The sequence below is a fragment of the Apostichopus japonicus genome, chromosome 2 (genome assembly GCF_037975245.1).
Source record: "Apostichopus japonicus isolate 1M-3 chromosome 2, ASM3797524v1, whole genome shotgun sequence".
Taxonomy (NCBI): Eukaryota; Metazoa; Echinodermata; class Holothuroidea; order Aspidochirotida; family Stichopodidae; genus Apostichopus; species Apostichopus japonicus.
This window is the reverse complement of record NC_092562.1, coordinates 80,614-104,963: the sequence shown is the minus strand read 5'-3', so window position 1 is coordinate 104,963 and position 24,350 is coordinate 80,614. Positions and strand designations below refer to the sequence as shown.

Sequence of the window (24,350 nt, the reverse complement as noted above, 5' to 3'; positions counted from 1 at the left end):
TTCATTCCCATAAAATAGGGAATGTGACAGTATTGTTTAAAGAAAACATATTAGCTTCATTCCCATAAAATAGGGAATATGACAGTATTGTTTAAAGAAAACATATTAGCTTCATTCCCATAAAATAGGGAATGTGACAGTATTGTTTAAAGAAAACATATTAGCTTCATTCCCATAAAATAGGGAATATGACAGTATTGTTTAAAGAAAACATATTAGCTTCATTCCCATAACATAGGGAATATGACAGTATTGTTTAAAGAAAACATATTAGCTTCATTCCCATAAAATAGGGAATGTGACAGTATTGTTTAAAGAAAACATATTAGCTTCATTCCCATAAAATAGGGAATATGACAGTATTGTTTAAAGAAAACATATTAGCTTCATTCCCATAAAATAGGGAATGTGACAGTATTGTTTAAAGAAAACATATTAGCTTCATTCCCATAAAATAGGGAATATGACAGTATTGTTTAAAGAAAACATATTAGCTTCATTCCCATAACATAGGGAATATGACAGTATTGTTTAAAGAAAACATATTAGCTTCATTCCCATAAAATAGGGAATATGACAGTATTGTTTAAAGAAAACATATTAGCTTCATTCCCATAAAATAGGGAATATGACAGTATTGACCAAAGAAAACATATTAGCTTCATTCCCATAACATAGGGAATGTGACAGTATTGACCAAAGAAAACATATTAGCTTCATTCCCATAACATAGGGAATATAACAGTATTGTTTAAAGAAAACATATTAGCTTCATTCCCATAAAATAGGGAATGTGACAGTATTGACCAAAGAAAACATATTAGCTTCATTCCCATAAAATAGGGAATATGACAGTATTGACCAAAGAAAACATATTAGCTTCATTCCCATAAAATAGGGAATGTGACAGTATTGTTTAAAGAAAACATATTAGCTTCATTCCCATAAAATATGGAATATGACAGTATTGACCAAAGAAAACATATTAGCTTCATTCCCATAAAATAGGGAATGTGACAGTATTGTTTAAAGAAAACATATTAGCTTCATTCCCATAAAATAGGGAATATGACAGTATTGACCAAAGAAAACATATTAGCTTCATTCCCATAAAATAGGGAATGTGACAGTATTGACCAAAGAAAACATATTAGCTTCATTCCCATAAAATAGGGAATATGACAGTATTGTTTAAAGAAAACATATTAGCTTCATTCCCATGAAATAGGGAATATGACAGTATTGTTTAAAGAAAACATATTAGCTTCATTCCCATAAAATAGGGAATGTGACAGTATTGACCAAAGAAAACATATTAGCTTCATTCCCATAACATAGGGAATAATGACAGTATTGTTTAAAGAAAACATATTAGCTTCATTCCCATAAAATAGGGAATGTGACATTATTGACCAAAGAAAACATATTAGCTTCATTCCCATAAAATAGGGAATATGACAGTATTGACCAAAGAAAACATATTAGCTTCATTCCCATAAAATAGGGAATATGACAGTATTGACCAAAGAAAACATATTAGCTTCATTCCCATAACATAGGGAATGTGACAGTATTGACCAAAGAAAACATATTAGCTTCATTCCCATAAAATAGGGAATGTGACAGTATTGACCAAAGAAAACATATTAGCTTCATTCCCATAAAATAGGGAATGTGACAGTATTGACCAAAGAAAACATATTAGCTTCATTCCCATAAAATAGGGAATATGACAGTATTGTTTAAAGAAAACATATTAGCTTCATTCCCATAAAATAGGGAATATGACAGTATTGTTTAAAGAAAACATATTAGCTTCATTCCCATAAAATAGGGAATATGACAGTATTGTTTAAAGAAAACATATTAGCTTCATTCCCATAAAATAGGGAATGTGACAGTATTGTTTAAAGAAAACATATTAGCTTCATTCCCATAAAATAGGGAATGTGACAGTATTGTTTAAAGAAAACATATTAGCTTCATTCCCATAAAATAGGGAATGTGACAGTATTGTTTAAAGAAAACATATTAGCTTCATTCCCATAAAATAGGGAATGTGACAGTATTGACCAAAGAAAACATATTAGCTTCATTCCCATAAAATAGGGAATGTGACAGTATTGACCAAAGAAAACATATTAGCTTCATTCCCATAAAATAGGGAATATGACAGTATTGTTTAAAGAAAACATATTAGCTTCATTCCCATAAAATAGGGAATGTGACAGTATTGACCAAAGAAAACATATTAGCTTCATTCCCATAAAATAGGGAATGTGACAGTATTGACCAAAGAAAACATATTAGCTTCATTCCCATAACATAGGGAATATGACAGTATTGACCAAAGAAAACATATTAGCTTCATTCCCATAAAATAGGGAATATGACAGTATTGACCAAAGAAAACATATTAGCTTCATTCCCATAAAATAGGGAATGTGACATTATTGACCAAAGAAAACATATTAGCTTCATTCCCATAAAATAGGGAATGTGACAGTATTGACCAAAGAAAACATATTAGCTTCATTCCCATAAAATAGGGAATGTGACAGTATTGACCAAAGAAAACATATTAGCTTCATTCCCATAAAATAGGGAATGTGACAGTATTGACCAAAGGATTCTAGATTCTAAGAGCCAGAGAAAAATATTGGTTTGAGCAAAAGGGACGGAGAGAATCAAATTCTCACTATGCCTGGATTGAGCAATTTGCAATGTTAAGCCGTGAAGGCAAGTCATAACCTTAAGTGTAAGAGTTCTGGCCAATTTGTTTTCTTCTGGGCCAGATTGAAATCTTTCAAGGGCCAGATTTAGCTCGAGGACCGCCCACTGAGAATCCCTGGTGTAGTCAGTACCAATGTAACAAAATTGCACTTTCTCTAGAGTTAAAAAGAAGATATGAAACTCACCTTGTTCTTATTATTGTCATGTAACCAGTGTTTTTGAATTTACTTTTTCTGTTTTTTTTGTTCATTCACAGCTGGAAGATATGATGAGGAAATGTTTGTCGTCAGACGACGAACTCTTTCACGTTGCTCTGTACGATTGGCTGATCGACACAGGTCTGAAGGAGAGGCTACTTGAGGTGACTTTCAAAGTATCAAATATAAAATATGATATATCTGTAGTCAAAGACCCCTTCTTCATTGATTCAAACATCATAAATATTGACAATCTTTGTCTAGCTTTGATGTCCTCTTTGAATAGCACTTCACTTCCCTGAGTTTCTTGAGCTATCCATAGAGGGACTAGTATCATCAACCACTGACCATCACATGATCTGATTGGTGATTAGTAGTTTGTTTATACGTAAAGTAACTGTACTTGAAGATTATGGGACTCACAGGTGAAATTTGCTTATGCGCCTCAAGTCAAGTCATTTAATTAATTAATCAATTTTTATTCTTTTTATTTATTTATTTGTTATTTCATTTATTTATTTATTTTTATTTATTTCATTTATTTACTTTTTTTGTTTTCTTTTTGCTGTAGATCACCATGGCTACAAATAAAGCTAAATTTTCGGCATGTTAGGTCAGAGATATAAAGTGGAAATCACACTTTGCTGTTACACAGAAGACCCATTGGTATCCTTGTCAGCATATTTGTTTTTTTTACTCTAAATGAGGGTTTTATTGGTTAATAACTGACTCACTTCATCACTGACTAATTATAAAAAATATAGTATGTATTATCCACTGCCTCAATTTTATTATTTATCTAATTTTTTTTTTTGGCTAGATCTCTTCCCCCTTTGTGGAACCCTACCTCCAAAGGGCGACCCAGTACGAACCCGACGATCTACAGATGATGGATCTCTTGTGGATGTTCTACGATAAGAGCCGCAATTTCCCATCGGCGTCGAGAATCCTGAGCAAATTAGCAGAAAGAAGAACGTAAGGAATAATCGCTCCTGTCTATAGCTAGAAACAATAGGGAATCTTTTAATTTATTTTGATGTCCCTCCTGAATCATTGTGGTTTTTGTAATGGTAAACTACAAACATAGTTAGCTCTTTGTACAAACATTACTATATATCTGTGTGGTCTTTAGGCCACTTTGGCATCGCATGGGTCACCAGATAAATCATTCCCTGTACAAGCCTTGTTTTGGTTTGTTACTGACATACAAACATAGGTAGCTCTTTGTACAAACACTAGCATATACCTTTTTAGGTTTATTATTTTTTACATATGTGTTACTCTTTCCAATGTACTGTTACATCTTCTCTCTGCCTGAATACACTAACACTGTACCAAATTCACGATAGGTACAACCCCTCCTTTCATGATAGCTACACGTTCAGTAGAAAATGTTTCAATAAGACTACACAGTTATAGAACTTTACCAATTATGCGAGGGGCGAATGGATGTATTGCATTGTCTTCAACTGCCCGGAAACAGCCAAAGAAATCCAGTTTTGTTTTCTGCCAAAGACCGCTCCGAGGGAGCAGCCACTCTATAAGTTGTCAAGGTTACACGTGTGTATGGCTGTCGATTCAGAGATGTGAATGGTTTAATATTATAACTGCAGCGAAGATGTTGATAAATGGAGATGTTTTATTGGCCAATTAATTAAACCTCGTCACGTGGAAACGTGGGATCCTTAAAATTGTGTAATTTAATTTTTAATCATTTTGAGTGAATAACCAATTGTGGTAACTTTATTGCAAAACTTGTTTAATAATGCCACTTCTGAGATTGAGAAAGAGAGAGCATAATTATAGAATGCAGATACAATCCAACAGTCTATACAAAGCAGAAATGCCAAATGTGAAATGTTGGCTGCAAGTAATTGGACTTTGCTCGCATGCTTTATGTAGATGTTTGAAAACAACTTCCAGAAAGCTGAAAAGTTAATGTTGTATGTGTGCAGTCTTGTATTAGACAAGGTCATCTCACATAAACTTAAAAACCAGTTAACCCCTGGTTGATGCATCCACACAGGCACCCAAATGAACACAATTAAAGCAGTATTTCCAAGGGGAACTCCTGTGTGCTACATCTATGCGTCCCTTGGGGAGGGGGTGGGGGGATTCCCATAGGCTACAGACACAAACAACTATATTTAAAAGTCATTTTGCAGATTCCCGTATTGAAGAGTGTCTGTGGAGATTAAGTTGTTGCTCAAGGACACAAAGTAAGGATCTGGGCCAGGACTCCAATCTGCAATCCTTTAGATCGCACATACATTCCCTTTATGTAATTGACCACCATCCTCTTCAATACTGATTATTTGAAATGATTTTCAATTCTGTACATATGACTTTCTAGGGATTAAAAAGTCTGCGATTTAACAAAAAGGTAGGGGTGGGTTGCAATATAGAGCCATTGATATGATAGCACATTGATCCAACTCTCAGCTTCATTGCTTGTTCCGTTTGTCGAGATATCAAATATTGCAATTTATCAAGGGACGAAATAGTTTTAGAGAATTGATTAGCAATAATTGCTCGACAATTCTTGGAAATAGCAATTAGCATTAGCAGGTACTGCATCTTTTGCTAATCAAAAGTAATATTGTTTAGCAACTGGCAATTCTTGGGGAGCAAATTGCTATGCGAACCCAGTTATTTCGTCCCTTGTTTATTCTCATTATTTTGTGCAGCGATAGTCAATTATAATAGATGGACCGACTACACCAACAAAAGCATTTTGGGTTTTTCGTCGAAGTTTAAATGATTTATTATAACCGTGAGAAATAATTCAACTGTGTGGAATGTTATCATGTTTCCTAGAATTGATCTAACCCTACAACAACGAATTGAATATCTCTCACGAGCAGTGATGTGTGCCAAGAGCAGCAGTCTGAGGACCAGCTCGGCCAGCGAAGGAGAATTCTTATACGACCTGGAGGAGAAACTGGAGGTAATTTAACTTGGCATGGAAGTTCTCTTAATGTCTCACATCCAGTGATGCTACTATTGCTTCATACATCTCAGTTTGGTTCTATAGGCTAAATAAAAGGTTCATTCTTGGAAGGTGATCATTATTGTAATTATTTCTTGTTTCTTGGCTAGCAAAAGACCTGGAAGGTGATTAATATTGCAGTCAAATTTTATTGAAATATCACCATCCTTGTTTTTTCTCTTCCCCCCCCCACGCTTAGGTCGCACGTCTGCAGCTTCAAGTTTTTGAGGCCATCACTAGAAATCATGACATTTCGGACCCACAAGTCCGAGACGCAGTAACGCAACTTAATGCCGAATTGATGGATATTACGAGGGTGAGATACATAGCTTTTTGGAAAATGTAAAAAATGTTTGCAAGGAAGTTTGAATTCTCAACCAGAAGAGCTGGTCTAATTTTCTGACTATAGTTCAACTCCGTTTATGTTATCAGCTTTGACCTTTAACCTTTCTAGAATCAATTCTTAGGCAATAGAAGAAACGGCACTTCAGTTAATAAAACAAAACAACCTGTAAACACTACTCTTCATGTTGTGTTGTCGGCCAAACCTTATATGATTCGTGGCACGATTCATTGCAGAATAACTTTGTTATTGATGTATAACTCGATATTACGACTTGGTTATATATAACTTGATGATATTTTGTAATATCTTTAAACGATATCAGGAGCTATAATGTCATATCTTAGTAGATCTCCAGTATCGTACGTCGCAACGGCACCATGCTCCCTGCAGTAGACCGATGGTCACGTCAACTCCTTTGTTTTATAATAGTCATTGAAGTGTTCAAGCTACAAAATGGGTGCATGAGTTGAAATCCATTCAAAGGAGAAGCATGCGCCCACCTATATATTATCTTTATGTAATGGACATGTTTATGTTGAACTCCTGCCTGTTGCAGCCTGCATGGCAGATAACTTCAAGCAAGACTAAATGGTAGCACAGAGCTACCTGCTAGTGTATCAAATTTCTTGCTTTGAGGCCTTTGATCACTTTTGTTTACTAGGTCTCATGTTCTTCTTTGCATTTAGGTAGTATTTGATATTCCCATTGCTAAAATATTGATCTTCTTAAGCCAATAGGACACATAGAGCATTGTTAATCAGGAATGTTATGTCGTTTCACATAAATTTGCTAGAGGCTTGATTTTAGGCACAAAATTAAACCTGATATGTTGCAGACCATAGAATACACTACCATCAGTCTAGGTTGAATTTGTCTTCCACTTTTTGCAATTTTTTGAGAAATGATCCTTCAAATATCTCAGGCTCATTAATTAAAGTGGCTGGACTACTTAGTCTAACACACATGCCATTAGGCAACTTCCTCAGACGCAATACAAAACTCAAGAGGAAGTCATAAGACTTTCATTCCCTAAAATGATATGTTTACAACATTTTACAAAATTTCTCAAGGAGTAATGGTGTTGAATGTCATTCAACACTGCTCTGTTCTTCATATGAAGCTAACAGAAAGCACTTGTTTTGGGTTAAATTGTTAGAATTGATGCAACTATGGATTAACAATAACATTAAGGTCTGTAGTGAGGAGCCAACACCATCATCAATGTAGCCTTAAGGAGACTTTCCAGAGACTTTTAAATGTGAGAATCTTGCAAACAGTAGTATCTATAGAAACAATTCTACCACCTGTATTTATTTCTTCTTTTTTTCTAGTTGAACTATGACATATCAGGACTAAAATTCTGCCTAAAGTCATCTTTTAAGATTTCTTTTGGTGAACAGTGTTTTGGTGTCTTGATGCAGGAATGACAAATGGAGCAATGTTAGAAATTTGCACCAGGAGATAGTACAATGCAAAAATGGGCAACTTTTACTGTTGTTGTTGTTCATTGTCCTTATGAATATTCATTAGATGAAGATATCTTTTATCTTTCATCTCTTCTGACAGCTCTACGGAGACTTTGCCGATCGCTTTGATCTCTCAGAGTGTAAACTGGCGATAGTCTTCTCTGCTGGTCACTCTGATTTAGAATTAGTGCAGTCTCTATGGAAAGAGATCCTCGACAAAGGTAAGAAATGCGGTCATATGAAGATAAAAACAACGTCAATGTTGTGTTAGATTATAAAGTTTACATCTGGTGTAAACTTGAAGTACTGGAAATCGATCCTTGACAAGTTTAAGAATCCAGTCAGTAGAGGTAACGACAGCCAAAAGGTCGTAGATGTTACGTTGGATTAAGAGGTAGACATCTGCTAAAACTAGTATTCAAGTATGTTTGGATTGATAGGGTGTTCAGTTTAATACTGATTTTGGAAATACATTTATACAGCATAATTGTAATTGTACTACATGGTTAGACTGCATGCTAGCATTATTTGCAAAGTCTTTTTCAGTTGTTGGAAAACAAGGTTCCCATAAAGTATAAAGGAGTTGCATTAACGTTATTTCTTTGAAGTGTTTGTTATTTTCTAGTCATCTTTCGTTGGGTTTATTCAAGATTGAGCCCTTGATATCATCTGCAGTAAAACTACCAGCAAGTTATTCATGTCGTCAAACATGGTTAAGAATCGCTTCACCTTTAATTTTTTGCCTCGCCAGAATTTGAAGGCACGGCGGGGAAACCACCAGCTAGTCGATCCACCATCATCTCCAATAAGTTAATTTCTCAAGGAAAGATCTACATTACTTCCGAGCGATATTTTCCTCTTGGTAAGTATCATGTGACCTGACAAATTAAATGCAACACGAGTCAGCTAAAGATGTATCTTGGAGTTTTACACCAAAGTTACGATATCACTGATAAGAACAGCTTTGCAATCGTCATCAGTCAAGTTGTTTGAGCAATTATTTATAGACAATCAGTAATTCGTCAAAACTAGGGAGGGTGGGGGATGGCGAGGGGAATATGGCATAATTTTGGCTATCAGTATAAATTGCAAAATAAATGTACAAAATTCCTCACCTAAAAATTTGCAAACTCTATTACCTAAAAAATCTCAAAACTGCAAATTCTATTACCTAAAACTCAAAGCTTAACCTATTGTTTTACATAACTAAGTCAAAAACTGTGCTAAAATTTCTTATCACCTTCCCGAGACTGGTATCGGACAATATTGATGGAGTAGGATTTAGATACTTCATCATCTCCATTTCTTATGTGTGCATGTGTGTGATTTTAAGTTGAGTGCGCTCTTTAAATTAATTATCAGAATTCTACAATAAATAAAGTTTGATCTTTTATTTTGAGGCAAGATATATGTTATCTGATATGTCAATCATTTTACATGCTGTAGCAGCAACTTAGCTAGCAGTAATTTAATATTTTGGAGAGCTACATTAATAACCATCATGGGTGTTTTGACATTTTGGAGATATCGATAATCTACCATCTGAGAATTAAAGTCAACTCTGTTTCTAGAATAGAGCGTATCGCCTTTCATCGTAGAAGCCTTTGTTTACAATAACACGCCATCAAGCACTTTATGAAACAGTGGTGGAAGTAGACCGGTGAAACATGAAACAATGGTGGAAGTAGACCGGTGAAACTTGAAACAATGGTGGAAGTAGACCGGTGAAACATGAAACAATGGTGGAAGGAGACCGGTGAAACATGAAACAATGGTGGAAGTAGACCGGTGAAACATGGAACAATGGTGGAAGGAGACCGGTGAAACATGAAACAATGGTGGAAGGAGACCGGTGAAACATGAAACAATGGTGGAAGTAGACCGGTGAAACACGAAACGATGGTGGAAGGAGACCGGTGAAACACGAAACAATGGTGGAAGGAGACCGGTGAAACATGAAACAATGGTGGAAGTAGACCGGTGAACCATGAAACAATGGTGGAAGGAGACCGGTGAAACATGAAACAATGGTGGAAGGAGACCGGTGAAACATGAAACAATGGTGGAAGTAGACAGGTGAAACATGAAACAATGGTGGAAGTAGACCGGTGAAACATGAAACAATGGTGGAAGTAGACCGGTGAAACATGAAACAATGGTGGAAGGAGACCGGTGAAACATGAAACAATGGTGGAAGGAGACCGGTGAAACATGAAACAATGGTGGAAGTAGACCGGTGAAACATGAAACAATGGTGGAAGTAGACCGGTGAAACATGAAACAATGGTGGAAGGAGACCGGTGAAACATGAAACAATGGTGGAAGGAGACCGGTGAAACATGAAACAATGGTGGAAGGAGACCGGTGAAACATGAAACAATGGTGGAAGTAGACCGGTGAAACATGAAACAATGGTGGAAGTAGACCGGTGAAACATGAAACAATGGTGGAAGGAGACCGGTGAAACATGAAACAATGGTGGAAGTAGACCGGTGAAACATGAAACAATGGTGGAAGTAGACCGGTGAAACATGGAACAATGGTGGAAGTAGACCGGTGAAACATGAAACAATGGTGGAAGGAGACCGGTGAAACATGAAACAATGGTGGAAGTAGACCGGTGAAACATGGAACAATGGTGGAAGGAGACCGGTGAAACATGGAACAATGGTGGAAGGAGACCGGTGAAACATGAAACAATGGTGGAAGGAGACCGGTGAAACATGAAACAATGGTGGAAGGAGACCGGTGAAACATGGAACAATGGTGGAAGTAGACCGGTGAAACATGGAACAATGGTGGAAGGAGACCGATGAAACATGAAACAATGGTGGAAGGAGACCGGTGAAACATGAAACAATGGTGGAAGGAGACCGGTGAAACATGAAACAATGGTGGAAGTAGACCAGTGAAACATTTCATGAGAGATTGTGATCATTTTGGCAAGAGTAAACAATTTCTAGAAGTGATCACTTTTAGTAACATGGTGATAAAGTTGGATACAAGTCTGTATTTGGAAGACATTTAATTGAAGCAATAGGAAAGGTACAATACTGTTTATAGACTACTGAGAATGTTTCAAGGTAGGGGAGAAGAAATATAATTGAGTATCTGTATTGCATTGAAATGAAAAGATTTATTATAACCTTCATTCAGTTACGACCTATTGCAGTCAAATCACTGCATTGTCCGCATCATGCACAACATCGTTATGGACTTCTCGAATGGACGAGAATCATCATTGGTCTAGTGTGATAGAAGACTATCACAACACAAACATTGCCCCAAACTGCAAAGACAAAAACTCATTCCATTTGGTATCAATGTTTCTTCACACACACAGAGGGAAAGACTTGATCAAGTCTAAATATGACATCATCAAGTCACAAGTGCTTGGATATTTTATATATTTCTTTGTTGAATTACAATGTTTATTTTCCTGTAAATGGAGATGGGTCTCTTGTATGATGTTGACCGGATTATGGCATCGGCTTCAGTGTGGACAATGTCACAACATTTTACATTGAATACTATGAAACGATTGCATGTGTTCTATTAGCAACACCTCACAGGACTTTGAGAAACATTGGAAATTGATAATTACAAAACCTTCCAAAGTGTGTTTCACTTTTTACTCTGTGAGCCGAAAGAGCCTCAGTTTGTGACAGAATATGCTAGAAAATATACTATCAGTCACTGGTGCTCAGTACGTAACAAACCGTTTGCTGCTAAGTCAGAAGCAGATAACCCCATTGAGAGATTTTAATTTGCGTAAATTAAGCATTCCTTAAACTGATTCTTTCACAGAATTTTTGGTGTCCTATCTCGAGAAGAAGAATTGTCAGTTTGAGCTTAATCCTCAGTGGGTATTCCAGAGCTTTCTAGACATTGGAATATCCCTGCAAAAACTTCACCTGGTCTACGATAGGCTCTTCAAGGCTAAGGTAAATGCTTGCTGTGTCATTACTTAAACCAACCTCTAAATTTATAACTTCATAAATGCATACATTTAGACAACATTTTTATTAACCCTAACCTCCCCCCCTACCCCACACTCATCCCTCTTCTGTGCCTCTCAACCCCAAAACAGACTTGCAAGAGAGATGTGAGAGATATAGTGAACTTGCTTCACATCCAACTCACAGGAATGATACAGTTTGTAAATTGCGGCACCACACACCAGTACTTTTAACTAGTACTAGTACTTTAATCTATATTGACATTTGAAATTTTGGTTGAGGATTCTCCGATTTTATACAAACACTTCTGGTTTTAAAAAGGGCACAGTTCTAGTTATAAATTTTTATATTTTTTTATATATTTTTTTTATTGTTGTTAAATTAAAATACTTCAAAATTTTCAATGCTCAATTTGCAAACATAATACGAAAATAACACAAGCCATCGTCAAACCCGCCTTTGTTTGACAGTATGAAGCGAGATTTTTGGTAATGTGGATATTAATTCAATTTTATTATTTAAGAAAGTTAAATCTGCAAGAGACACAGTGAAAGGAGACTATATATTAAACCTAAAATGTTTTCATATGTCACTGAGGGGTAGGACTGTTAGATGCAGTAGGAGGCTATTCACCGTACCACATGTTGAAATGATGCAAATTGCTTCTGTCGTTTGACACTATTTATTGCAGGAAACATAATCTTAATATTGCATAAATTACTTTTTGGTGATGGCGAAATGCTAGTAGGTTAAGAGATGGATAAAGACACTGCCCAATGGATATTACAGATTCGTTTGTACCATTCGGGGAGTGCTGTTGCAATAAAGTTATATCTATGATAGATCGATTACCTTTGCACCTTTCCAATCAAACCCATGTAATATTCACATATAATTGGACGTGTTAGCAAATTTACATAATTTGAGGTCTGCCCACTCAGCTGCTAAAAATAATGTCCTATTCTTTGCAAGATTAAATTTATGCTTCTCTCTCTCTCTCTGTCTGTTATAAGAATCCTTCCTGGCAGACATCTCGAAATCCATTCCACTTGCTGGGAGCGATTTCGGAGCTCTTAGAGAAATTCTGCCAGAGACCAGCTCACGTCAGTGGACTGGAGAGGTGAGCTACGATAGATCTTCTAGTATTCTCCAAGATGTCCTACCGTTAAAATTTTTCGACGATATTTTCTAGTGAAAAACACTGGCTAAGAAAAAAAAATTAAAAATGAAGAAAAAAAGAGAAAACAGAGTGCAGTGTGACCCTCTCCTCCTACACATGTGCTGGTGCATTCGGCCCATTAGCTGCATCTGGTGAAAATTAATCATGCACGAAATCTGCATGACTCACTTGCTCGTCATCAAAAGAAAGATGAAAGGACAGACGATGCCAGCGTCTGCCTCATCTGCTCCTTCCATTGATTTAGTAAAACAGGTGGTTTTCTGTAATTAAAAGTAAATTTTTTCCTTGCATTCCGCTCTGAGTGGTGTCGCTGCTGCTGTTATGGAGTTTTATTGACTCTCTTTTATCGATGTCCTACCTTCTTTTCCGATAATGTTGGGTTTTGTAGGATTCGAGAATTCTGTGCAATTTACTAGACCATGGCATGAACAGTGTATGAATTTAATGAGTTGTTTAAGTACAAGTTCACAACAGTTCTCAGATGATTTTTTACAAATGATGTGTGTTCTCGGATTTGTGAATGTTTAGCTCTATCACTCTTTCATTTCCACTTCTTGCTAAAGGAGTCTATCTATCTATCTTGGTGACATGCGTGTGTGAGTGTGTGTAATAGTTATGTCTGTGTGTATGCCTGTGCTGCTAAGGGTAGAATGATAATACCTTTAGGTACCCAGATATTGTAACTTTGCACGCCTCAGTATGGATATATCATCGCTCATTGTGAGTTATTGTCAACAGTAGTCGTCAAAATCCATAAAACTTATCAACACATTATCTCCCTTAAATGCAGCTCTGCTAAACGTGTACGTGTTATGAAGACTCCAATCGATGCTATTAAACATACCTATTGTTTTGTACAAAGTATAAAATTTAAAAGAAGAATATGTCTTACTTAGGTATCTAGAATTTCATATGAAGTATTCTATAGATCCATCTTTCCATGTACAAGGAGATAAAGTTAGTTTTTTGATGGAGGTTAGAGGTCATTAGAGTTTACCAGAGGTCACGTTGTCTGTATATTTCTCAGTTAGTCTCACAACTCAGTGTTAAATGTCTGTGGGGGATCAAAGATTGCTTGCAGTCAAAACAAGAGAAACTTGCATGTATCATCGCATCCGATGTTCTCACATAATGTCATTTGATTTATTTGTTTCTTCACGACACATTACAATGAATAAGTAAAAAAAAAAATAAGAATAACAGATGTGAAAGAAATTGATCTGAAAACACTTGTGGGCTTTATTAGGTAACTCCCTGGGTAAGAACAAGAGATGAAAAACATGAAAATGTGAAAACATGAGATGTGGCAAGAAATCGCTAAGCCCGCTGGTTTTCCGGGTTTACAGTTTTGTAGTCTTGCCTGTTAATGTTATTCCGTCCTCTGATGTCGATCTCTCTTGCAGACGGCAGTTCGTGACACTGTGCTTGGATGCCATCGCCGGCTACAAAGTTGAATTGGAGGCTACCACGGGCCGTCCTCAGGTCAAACGGAGGCTACTAGAGAAATTTGCCGAACTTCAGTACAGATTGGAGAGGATGTTACGGAACCCCTGAGGAGAGAACCGTCTGATCATATCTGTTCACGAGTGACGACGACTTCTTCAAGTTAACAGAGCTCAGTGTAACTGCTAGCTTCAAAACCGAACATTCTGAGCTGCACAGAGTGCAGTCAAACCCTGGTTAATGTGGACACCGCAGGATCAGATGAAGAGATAAGGAAACATCTGGAAAATTGAGTTTCTCTACACTACATCGTAGTTGAACTACCGTAAAGAACTGCAAAATGTGTTTTATTGACAGTACTGTAAAGCGCTTTGAGGTCAGACTTTGTACCTTCTTTATTCTGCTAAGGTGAGGTGTACAGGATTTCAAAGGGGTGAGGGGGGCCAATTTCAAAGTTTTCTGCTGACTGATTTTGGTGGGGGCAATGAACCATTAAGGATTTGGACAGGCAGGTTGGTAGGTGGATCAGAAATTTTAGGAAAGAGTGGTTGTTGCTGTGGGGGGGGGGGGGGAGGGGATGTTAACTTGTATGTAGGGGGATGTGGGGGTGCTCCCCCAGGAAAAACTTTAGTTTAGAGGTCAAATGGTGAATTGTCTGAGGCATAAATAGACCATAAATTAGGTCCATAATTAGGTGCTAATAAATGCTTTCGACTTTTTGAAACAAATTCCTCCAACTGCACGTTGGATAATAGGTCCGCATATTCCAGGATCTGGATATAAATAGTGGTGTATAGATGATCCAGGGTCTGGATAATCCAGAATCTGGATAAAAGAGGACCAGATAATCCAGGTTTTACTACACACACATTTTTTATGTTCTTCTTTTGCTGAAAAATCTATGAAGGAATGCATTCAGCCATCATTCTTAGGGTGGATAAAATTTCAAGATAGAAACAGGAATTTGAAATTCAGTTTCTCTAAATCTTTTAGGTACTGAATATTTTTACTTTATCAGAAAAAAAATGCTTTTGGTTTCTTTTGTACTATAGTTATCTGTTAATGGATCTAATAACCTAGTAACCAAAAAAAGCACAGTGTTACACTTTGCATACTTGGTCGTTTTCCTGTTTTCAACATTTAGAAGAACGAATAAGAACTTACATTTAATTTGAATTTTGTTGAAATTTAACTTGTATGACAATAAGTATGGAGTAACACATGTATGTAGGGCTAATATTAATATGAAAGTTGCAGAATTTTCATAGATTTATTAATAAATAAAACAACAGCACAGTGTGTCACTTAGTTTATTAGGTCTTTATTCATTTTTCATCTTTTAGATTAAAGGATGAAAACTTCGCAACTAAGTTGAATTATTTTGAAAATAATACAACTGGAATCGCAAAAACTACGGAGTACCATGTATGTAGGACTAGTGGTAATACGAAAGTTAAAGAAAATTCCAGAATTTGCAAATAAATCTGAAAATGAGATTAATTCGTTCTCTATGTTTTCTGGTCTCAATTCAAGCTCCTCTGTAAATTTTATAACCAGCTGTTGTTGTTTGTTTGGTTGGTTTTTGTCTTGGAGAGAAATTTGTGTTTGATTAGCAACAGACAAAATTAATGTAATTTGGTCAAATTAAACATAGGATCCGGCGTTTAAAGGTATATGAGTATTAGAGGTTAAATAGATTCACTTTAACTTGACTATGAAGCTTAGTCATTTTACGATGTCATTTCAAATTCTTAAGTTGCCGTTATTTACGCAAAACTATACACACCCTGTTGCATGTCAATGTCACTCATTGTATTTATGACGTAATCACTCGGTAATCACGACACAAACTCTCCAAAACACTATTCATTCTTCTCCCCCCATTTGCCAGTGTGTCCTCATATATTAGTTACCTGGTCCATCTTCAATGTCTATTTGGTTTAGTTTCCCTCGAATAATCAGATCGAGAGTAATCGGTCATCAAATTCTCATTATGGTCAGTGAAAATGAAATCTTGAGCAATGCTGTTCTCTCCAGGTACAGAGTATGATTGCTTTCTGGTCACTTCGCCCAACATCCATTTCGCCCAACTGCCATTTCGCCCAACCAGCCTGGTCATTTCGCCCAACCAGCCTGGTCATTTCGCCCAACCAGCATGGTCATTTCCCCCATCCAGCCTGGTCATTTCGCCCAACCAATTTGTTTACTCATATTCAGTTAGAATAATATTACTTTTTCTATTTCACTCGTTCAATTTAATTTATTTTGGGTTATATTACTTCGTGGTAGGTAAATAAAGTGATGTCCGCTCGATATCAATCGGAGTCTGAGCAGTTATTTCGGGTATAATGGGAGGATTACACTACTTTAGGCGGTTACGCATACAATGGAAGTTATTATACAAACAAAGGGTAATCGGTGTGGAATAATTGTTCGGCTTGATGACTTCGGTCAAGCGTTTATGAAGTCCGCCAGGTATTAATTAAGGGTATTGTTCACAGCAGTTAGGTGTTTATCTAGTTCTACGTAGTGTTAATCTAATGTTATACCAACAAAGGGGAATCGGTCTCCATAAAAACCTAACCCCTAAAACACTGATCCATCCTACCGACTGTAACCACGACTTCAAGTTTCCTTAATATTCGGTTCGTATCCCGTAACGTTAACAATTCCTGAACGTTTCCTATCAAACCTAACCCCTAAAACACTGATCCATCCTCAAGTTTCCTTAATATAATAATTACCGAACGTTACCTTATTGAAGTATAATATTTAATCAAGGTTGGGCGAAATGACCAGGCTGGTTGGGCGAAATGGTAAGGTTGGACGAAATGGCAGTTGGGCGAAATGGTTGTTGGGCGAAGTGACCAGCTTCCGTATGATTGCTCACCAGCAATTAACCAAGATCTTGTGTATAGTATCTCTTACCTTTCGAAAGGCCTCGTGTTATTATAGAACCTAACTTGATGTAGTATCTTCATGATCATATCTCATGGTTACAGTCTCGATAAAAGGGGAGGAAGGGGGCGGGAGCGGGATTAAGAGTGGATCAAGTTTGTTTGGGTTTCTTGCCAAGGTTCTATCTTGGGTGATTTTTCTTAAACAGGTATCTCTAGGATGTCTTTGAATTTTGTCCGCCCTTTTCTTTGGAAGTTCGCCTCAACAATTAATGACAATAACTTGATCCTTGTATACAAAAAGGACTTAGCGCCTCTACTATGAAAGTGTTAATTATTTTGGAAGAGGAAGTCACTTTCTCAAGATTTATAGCAGTATGTTGTAATTACATCTATTTTAAATAGAAGGGAGGGGTGGGGGTGTTAACTATTTTAAGTATCACAAATGCCGAGAGAAATTAAACTGGAAATAAACGTAACTGGTTTAATTTTGTTTAGTTCTTTCTCTTTCAATTTCCAACAAATTCATTACATGTCCTAAAGTTAATGTGGAGGCTCGATTTTTCAGTCATAAGATTTATTCCTAAGGTTTAAAAGACAGAATTGATGTAAACGGCAACTTCAGGGCAGAAAACAAAAGAACATGTTAACATCAACATGAAAGTCTGGAACTGCAGTGTTTGTTGAATTGCTCAAATCTGTGCGCTATCATACTAAAGTACTGTTAAAAGCAATATCGATAGGCCTATTCTCCAGAACACGACAAGTTACTTTAGAAAATGTACAATTCAAGCTCAAAGAGAGCTTCTTTTTTGTGTGTGTTTGTGTGCTAAGTGCCACCTAAGCCTGCAGTTAGCCTCCTCCAGATTTAAGTACGTCAGACCCTCGCAGTTAGAATTATGACGCGTCTTATGTTTTATATCTCTGAACTGCTGGAAAAAAAAAACAGGTAGGCCAATATTAAGGTATATCTTGGGAAACTGCCCAGGAGCACGCCCTCACCCTCCCCTCTCTTTGCATTAAAATTAATTGAACATTGTTCATAAGAAGGTAGGCCTACATACTTTCCAGATCAATTTAACAGCAATGATTTGTCAAGCGGCCTGGGTCCCACCACATGTGGGGGCAAATTCTGCACAACTGTACATTTGTTACACCCTGCCTCTCCCTCCGCCGCCCACCTCATGCCAACCGTGTTTAGGGCTTCCTGTGAACTCAGGAAAGAAGGGGTGGGGGGATATAGCGTTAAGGAAGGAAGTAAGCACCGATCGAAGCAGGATTCTAGCTTACCGAGTGATGACAGGATCATTGTGAATTCTATAGAGAAATAATTTACTAATTCAAGTCAATTAGGAAACGTTATATAAGTTCAGTCAAGATGTTAAAGGATATACTGCCATACTGTTGTCATGCCAACCGTTCAATAATGGGTGTCTTTACTCGATTGTTTCTCAGAAGAAGGAAAAACAATCCAGTATACATTGAAAACTATCAATGTTGTTTGTTACATCACCAGATCTGTATACGAATCGTACAGAAGGCAAAGAAGAACTGTCAAAGTGGCAATAAAACCTTACTAAGTTTAAGCAAAGGCCCCGAGACAGGATTACCATTTTGCAATATTTAAAAGAGGGTAAGTGGTACTTCAGTGAGGTTATGTAAGCAACGAAATAAGGAATAAGAATATATAACCGGGTCGCTGGACATTATAGCTAGCTGCATGGAGAGGCGACCTACAAAAAGAGGGGTGACAAAAAAAAAAAAAAAAAATTAAGGAGCAAGCCAACAAGCGTTGGTTGAAGGAACGAATCAATGATAAGGATGGCAACTAGTACAAAATTACTTTACTTTCGAAATACCGTTTAACGATGTTAGATTTGATTAACGTTTAAAACATCAATTACCACTTTTAATCTGACATTTGCGTAGACTTGTGTGTTGTGAAGAAGATCCTTTTCTTCGTCTTTGTCGGTGGTCATTATTATTCAAGAAAGTAAGTATTGGTTATTTACATGCTTAGTTGTGTGTAGTAGGCAACTACAATAGGCCTATACGAGGTTATACCCGGGCTGATACCTGGTAATACAATACACGAAGGGGGTATAGACCTAGGGTTACCATATTTGTTTGGTTGACTGAAAGAGGGACACCACGTCATGGGAAAAAGACAGGGGTGGGACGTGTACGGGGAAAATGGCGATCGAAATTAAGTGTTAGTTTAGGCATATACTTGTTGCTCCCATGCAGCAGTTGTTACACAGTTCAACCTCCCCCGACCCGACGGTCTGGTGATCTCATCACGGAAGATGTTCTTCAATAAACTTTCTTTTAACCTTTTTTATCATATTATTGAAATGTCCTTAAAATTTGAAGCATTGTAGAATGTTTTTTAGTTGTCAATGTTCATTGTATTTAGAATTTCATCAAACTACAACTGTTTTGCACAAAGAATATTTATCTCTGTGATAAAGTGAGTTACAATTATAAAGAAAACCAAACATTCAATTTAAGTTTTGTGATGACTTCGTTTACTCTGCTGCCTAGCAGAATATGCTGTTTATTTGGGTTTTAAATTATTACAGTGTTGGTTACCGTTGTATGGTATTATATTGAGACTATCGAAGGCGCTGTTTGCAAAATAAAAGTCAGTTGAGGTCATGCATATACCTTCCGAAATGCAATCCAAAATAATTCATTTGACACGTTTTGTGATTTCTTATTATAACGGTCTGCAGAAATGGCGATTTATCAAGCAGCCCCGCTCGGAATATGAAAATGTGAGCAAGGTGACATCAAAATACTATGAACTCCACAGAACCCTCAGAGACAATTATTAGATTGATATCTGTGTCCCAACCTCCCCCCCCCCCCCCCCAACACAGTCACACTCTTCTCCCCACCTTCAACACACTGCTTCGTCTAACGCAAGTATAGCGTGCAGCGCGTTAAAAACGTGTTGTGGCTGTGTAGGTTTTCTCGTCAGTAAGTTGATGTAAGTAAGATGGACTATACATTGCCATATATACTGCTTGCCAGTGCTACATCAGGACAACAAAGTTCCACATGTTAAATCTACAACTTCCCCAAAAAGCTAAGAAATATCTTGCTCCGTTGGGAGATATTTTATACTTTAGAAGTCGTGTCTGGGAGCTGTCATTTTGTAAATCTGTGACGTCATAGCTGCCACTATAGCAGACTAGGATCTGAAACCTTTTACTTTCTTATTATTTTCCTTTTCATGTTTCCAAGGTAACATGTTAACAATGTTGACATTGGAACCAATGCCATCATTAGTTCATGAACAGAGACTCAAATATTGTAGATTTAGTACTTGCAAAACCCATTTCCATCACAGAAAATATAAACATTGTAATAAATTTAAAAAAAAAGTAAAAAAAGTAAAAAAGTAAACTAAGAAAATGAAACACATGTGGCTCGATAATGTCATACTTAGACTTGAACAAGTCTTCTTCCCTTTGTGTGTGAAGAAGCTTTATATCTCTGATATCTCCCAAATGGAATTATATTTCTCTTTGCTGTTTGGGTAAAGTTGTTCAGGTATATCTATCACATAGACATAATGATCGTTGGGTGTATTTCGGTCTTAAAAACGCACACCATACCTCAAGATTCAGCTAAATGTGTACTTTGTTTAAATTATAGACAAAACAACTTCTCCTGCCCCGAGCTGTTAAAATTTGGCATCGTAGCGTATATATATTTAGACGCCACAATATATATATATATATATATATATATATATATATATATATATATATATATATATATATATATATATATATATATATATATATATATATATATATATATATATATATATATATATATATATATATATATATATATATATATATGCTCTAGTTAGATCCCATATATCGTAAAGATCTGTGTTTACGTAAAGACTTTGTTCATTGTAGTGTTTGGGCTGGGATGACGTAACTCTTGTTTGTTTGTTGTTGAGTTTTTGGCCAGCAGGTAATCACGGCAAAAAGGAATAATAAATGTATCGATAATGTTACATTCCGCATTGCTCTATTCAGAGACCATTCAAATACTACATCCCATTACCATTTGCAGGTCGTGAATTAATGGGACTATATACAGTAACACAAAACTTGTTAGAAACAATAAGCACCCGGTAAACAATGGAAACAATACAAATATAGTCCAGCCTCACCGCCACTGTCATTCCATCCAAATGGGTCGTAAAATTTGGGTCCAATATTTCGGCAATACTTTTGTACAATCCTTTATATTGAGGGGATCTGTACGTGGTTTCCCTATAGTGGGAAATCTGGGAGAAGGGGAGTAAAAATCTAAGGTCATGGGTTGACAAAAAGCTAGCATATGGGTTAGGCCTACCTTGAACGTTTCTCCCAAAGATTGATAGTCTTTCAATGAAGCGAATCCTGCAGGTTCATAAGTGATTCGCTGAGTGGGTTGTAACTAACGGTAGGACTTTATGGACTTTGTTGGACCAATGATAATACCCCGGCTGTCTGATAATGTGAAGGTTGTAACCGGCGGTCAAGAAATATCCAGTCGATGATATTCATAATTACTTCGTGGGTGGAAGCAAATTGCGTTTTAAAGGTTAAGTCATTGACCACATATAATATAAGTTTTAAGGTTGCGTGGGTGAAGTTATTACAATGTAACTACATATGGATATTACGTATAGGCGTAGGGCCTATAATAAAGCGACGCGGGCAAGGTATATATATTACTGCCCAATTTTATAGGTACATAAAAAAACGATATTTGGTGAAATTAATTAACGTGATCAAAGAATAAATTGAGCGTTTCTTTACCATATGCATGGCCACATAGCACATATATCGCCAATATATACCTGTAGCAGTGATTAGTGTGGCTTTCACTTGAAAAGTAGTTAGCATTTAAATTTATTTGTTTATTTAAACTTTTATTTATTGATTGATTACTTATAGATATTCCTTCACTAACTTTGAAGTTCTGTCTATTTACATTTTATTGCATTGAAATGACAAATTATCATGTTTCTCAGATATAATTTTTGTTTCCTGGATAAGGGTCGACCATTTAGTTCAACATTATGATTTTGAAAGATTCAACGAGGAATGCGGCTGCATTTGTTAGCATCGTTTAGTCTATAAATGCCAGCCGCGCCGCAAAAACACAATAAATTCCGGTTCTATAACCATATGCTCTCACAGCTCCCTGGTGAAACTGGAAAATGAGCAATTTTAGTGTTTTTGATGATTGATGCTGCAACTTATACATGTATGTATGTACGCGTATATATATGTATGTATATGATCGATTCTCGTCAATGTACCGCTTGGGGGTTTTACTCAAATTATATTTAAATTCTGTCATAGATGAAGATGCTTCTGCGAGTCTAACAAGAATCTAATCAAACCAATTGAACCTAAACATTTACTATACAAAAATAGCTATGTTTGTCTCGCGTTTCGTATAGCCCAAAATAGAATGCTTCAGATTTCTGGCACGATTGCAAATTAACTCTCAAGTTTGTAGTTTGATCTTAAAATGGCCCCTACCAAAAAACAAAAAACAAAATCCTCTCCCTTTTTTACACTTTTCTTAAGGAAATACTTTAGACCCGTGTCAGTCCGACCTACATCCTGCATAAGATGGGGAATTTTTTTCCTCCTTTTGTATGTAGAGATTTAAACACGGAGAAACGATATATGATCGCATGTTTACTTGAGGCCTGCAGAGATAAAACAAAAATTGGTACTTGTGTTTTTTTGTTTGTAATATTAAAAAGTACATGATTGATTGCATTTTTCTTTCGAGCCTCTACGGTTTCAATATATATTACATCGTTTACGATTTATGCGATGTGTATGTTGAGAGTGATCAAATATCACTTTTCGTAATTACAATTCTTATTGCTTCTACTTGCCCGATGCGTAACAGTTTCTAGCAATTTGTTAGTATACAATGATGGAGTACATGCCTTTTTTTTTAGCTAAGTGTCTGTAAGGAATCTGTTACGTGCCATAACAGGTGGTATATGAAAACATGTATATATGTTTTTATACGATTGTGAAGTATAGTACCGTGAGGTTACACACCTGGCAGTTTGAGGTGTGTTTACTGGAGTGATCAACAGGTAACACTACTTGGCTTTGATACGGGTGAAAGTGTTTTGAATAGTAATTGTTCATATGTTCAGGAGACTTCCTTTCCCATTGTACACAATTGGCGATTAAACAAATAAATTAATTAATAATATGCCTGCACTAAGTTCGAGACAAGCTCGGTTCGTTTATTCAGGAGTGACTTCATGTGTATCTGTGAATTACAGCTCAAAACTGACCAAAGTGTAAACCAGAATTTTAGTAAGAGCACCACAGCATGAGTACAAAAAAGTTGTTAGAATTGTTCAAACATTGGCTATGGGTAGCATTTATCAATTAAAAGTAAATTCATGGTTAAAAAACTGCCTAAACGTCTGGTCATATTTCGTAAGATTCACTGATATTATAGGCCTCTATACATACTGTGCCGTACGATACCGAGGTCTTGTCGCAATTGAAATGCCACCCTTGTGAAATATGTCGACATCTCGGGTATTTCTTCATTTGTTGTTACAGTTAATTGGTTTTTGTACACATGATGGTGATTGATATGGGGAGGGGGTGGGTGAGCACAGTAGTCTGTACCGGAGAAGACGCCCCCCCCCCCTCTGCCCACCCTCCTCTTTGCCTCGGTCTGGCTACGGACCTGCCAGTACACGTAAGCTTGCTTGCAATATAGTATATATAATCTATATGACCAAAATTTCCCGCGTATGAGTGTACATGCACAAGGGCTAGTATAGGAGTTATATCTTAAAACTTACAGCCTCACTTAAACTCTGCATGGTGTAAACTGGAAGATATTAACCACCTTGCACGTGCAGTGACTGATAATTAAAGTCGTAATAAGCTGAGTGCGTTCCAGACATGCATCATTAGCATGAAGCACATCGTGATTACTTCGACGACACTAGACCATCATTAGCATGAAGCACACCGTGATCACTTCGACGACACTAGACCATCATTAGCATGAAGCAGACCGTGATCACTTAGACGACACCAGACCATCATTAGCATGAAGCACACC

The 24,350-nt window shown here is 36.7% G+C and overlaps 1 protein-coding gene across 2 annotated transcripts in view; it reads left to right on the top strand.

Annotated features, from left to right (window-relative positions):
* LOC139973145 (nuclear pore complex protein Nup155-like) overlaps positions 1 to 15,809 on the top strand; it is a 50,987-nt gene extending 35,178 nt beyond the window's left edge. For both annotated transcript variants that reach the window (XM_071979621.1, XM_071979611.1), the window contains exons 26-34: positions 2,990 to 3,094; positions 3,751 to 3,905; positions 5,748 to 5,877; positions 6,119 to 6,235; positions 7,832 to 7,952; positions 8,483 to 8,593; positions 11,539 to 11,675; positions 12,704 to 12,810; positions 14,274 to 15,809. In XM_071979621.1, coding sequence (XP_071835722.1) covers positions 2,990 to 3,094; positions 3,751 to 3,905; positions 5,748 to 5,877; positions 6,119 to 6,235; positions 7,832 to 7,952; positions 8,483 to 8,593; positions 11,539 to 11,675; positions 12,704 to 12,810; positions 14,274 to 14,424 — 1,134 coding nt within the window. In that variant the 3' untranslated portion in view covers positions 14,425 to 15,809. The remainder of the gene's footprint in view (positions 1 to 2,989; positions 3,095 to 3,750; positions 3,906 to 5,747; positions 5,878 to 6,118; positions 6,236 to 7,831; positions 7,953 to 8,482; positions 8,594 to 11,538; positions 11,676 to 12,703; positions 12,811 to 14,273) is intronic.
* The last annotated feature ends 8,541 nt before the right edge of the window (positions 15,810 to 24,350 follow it).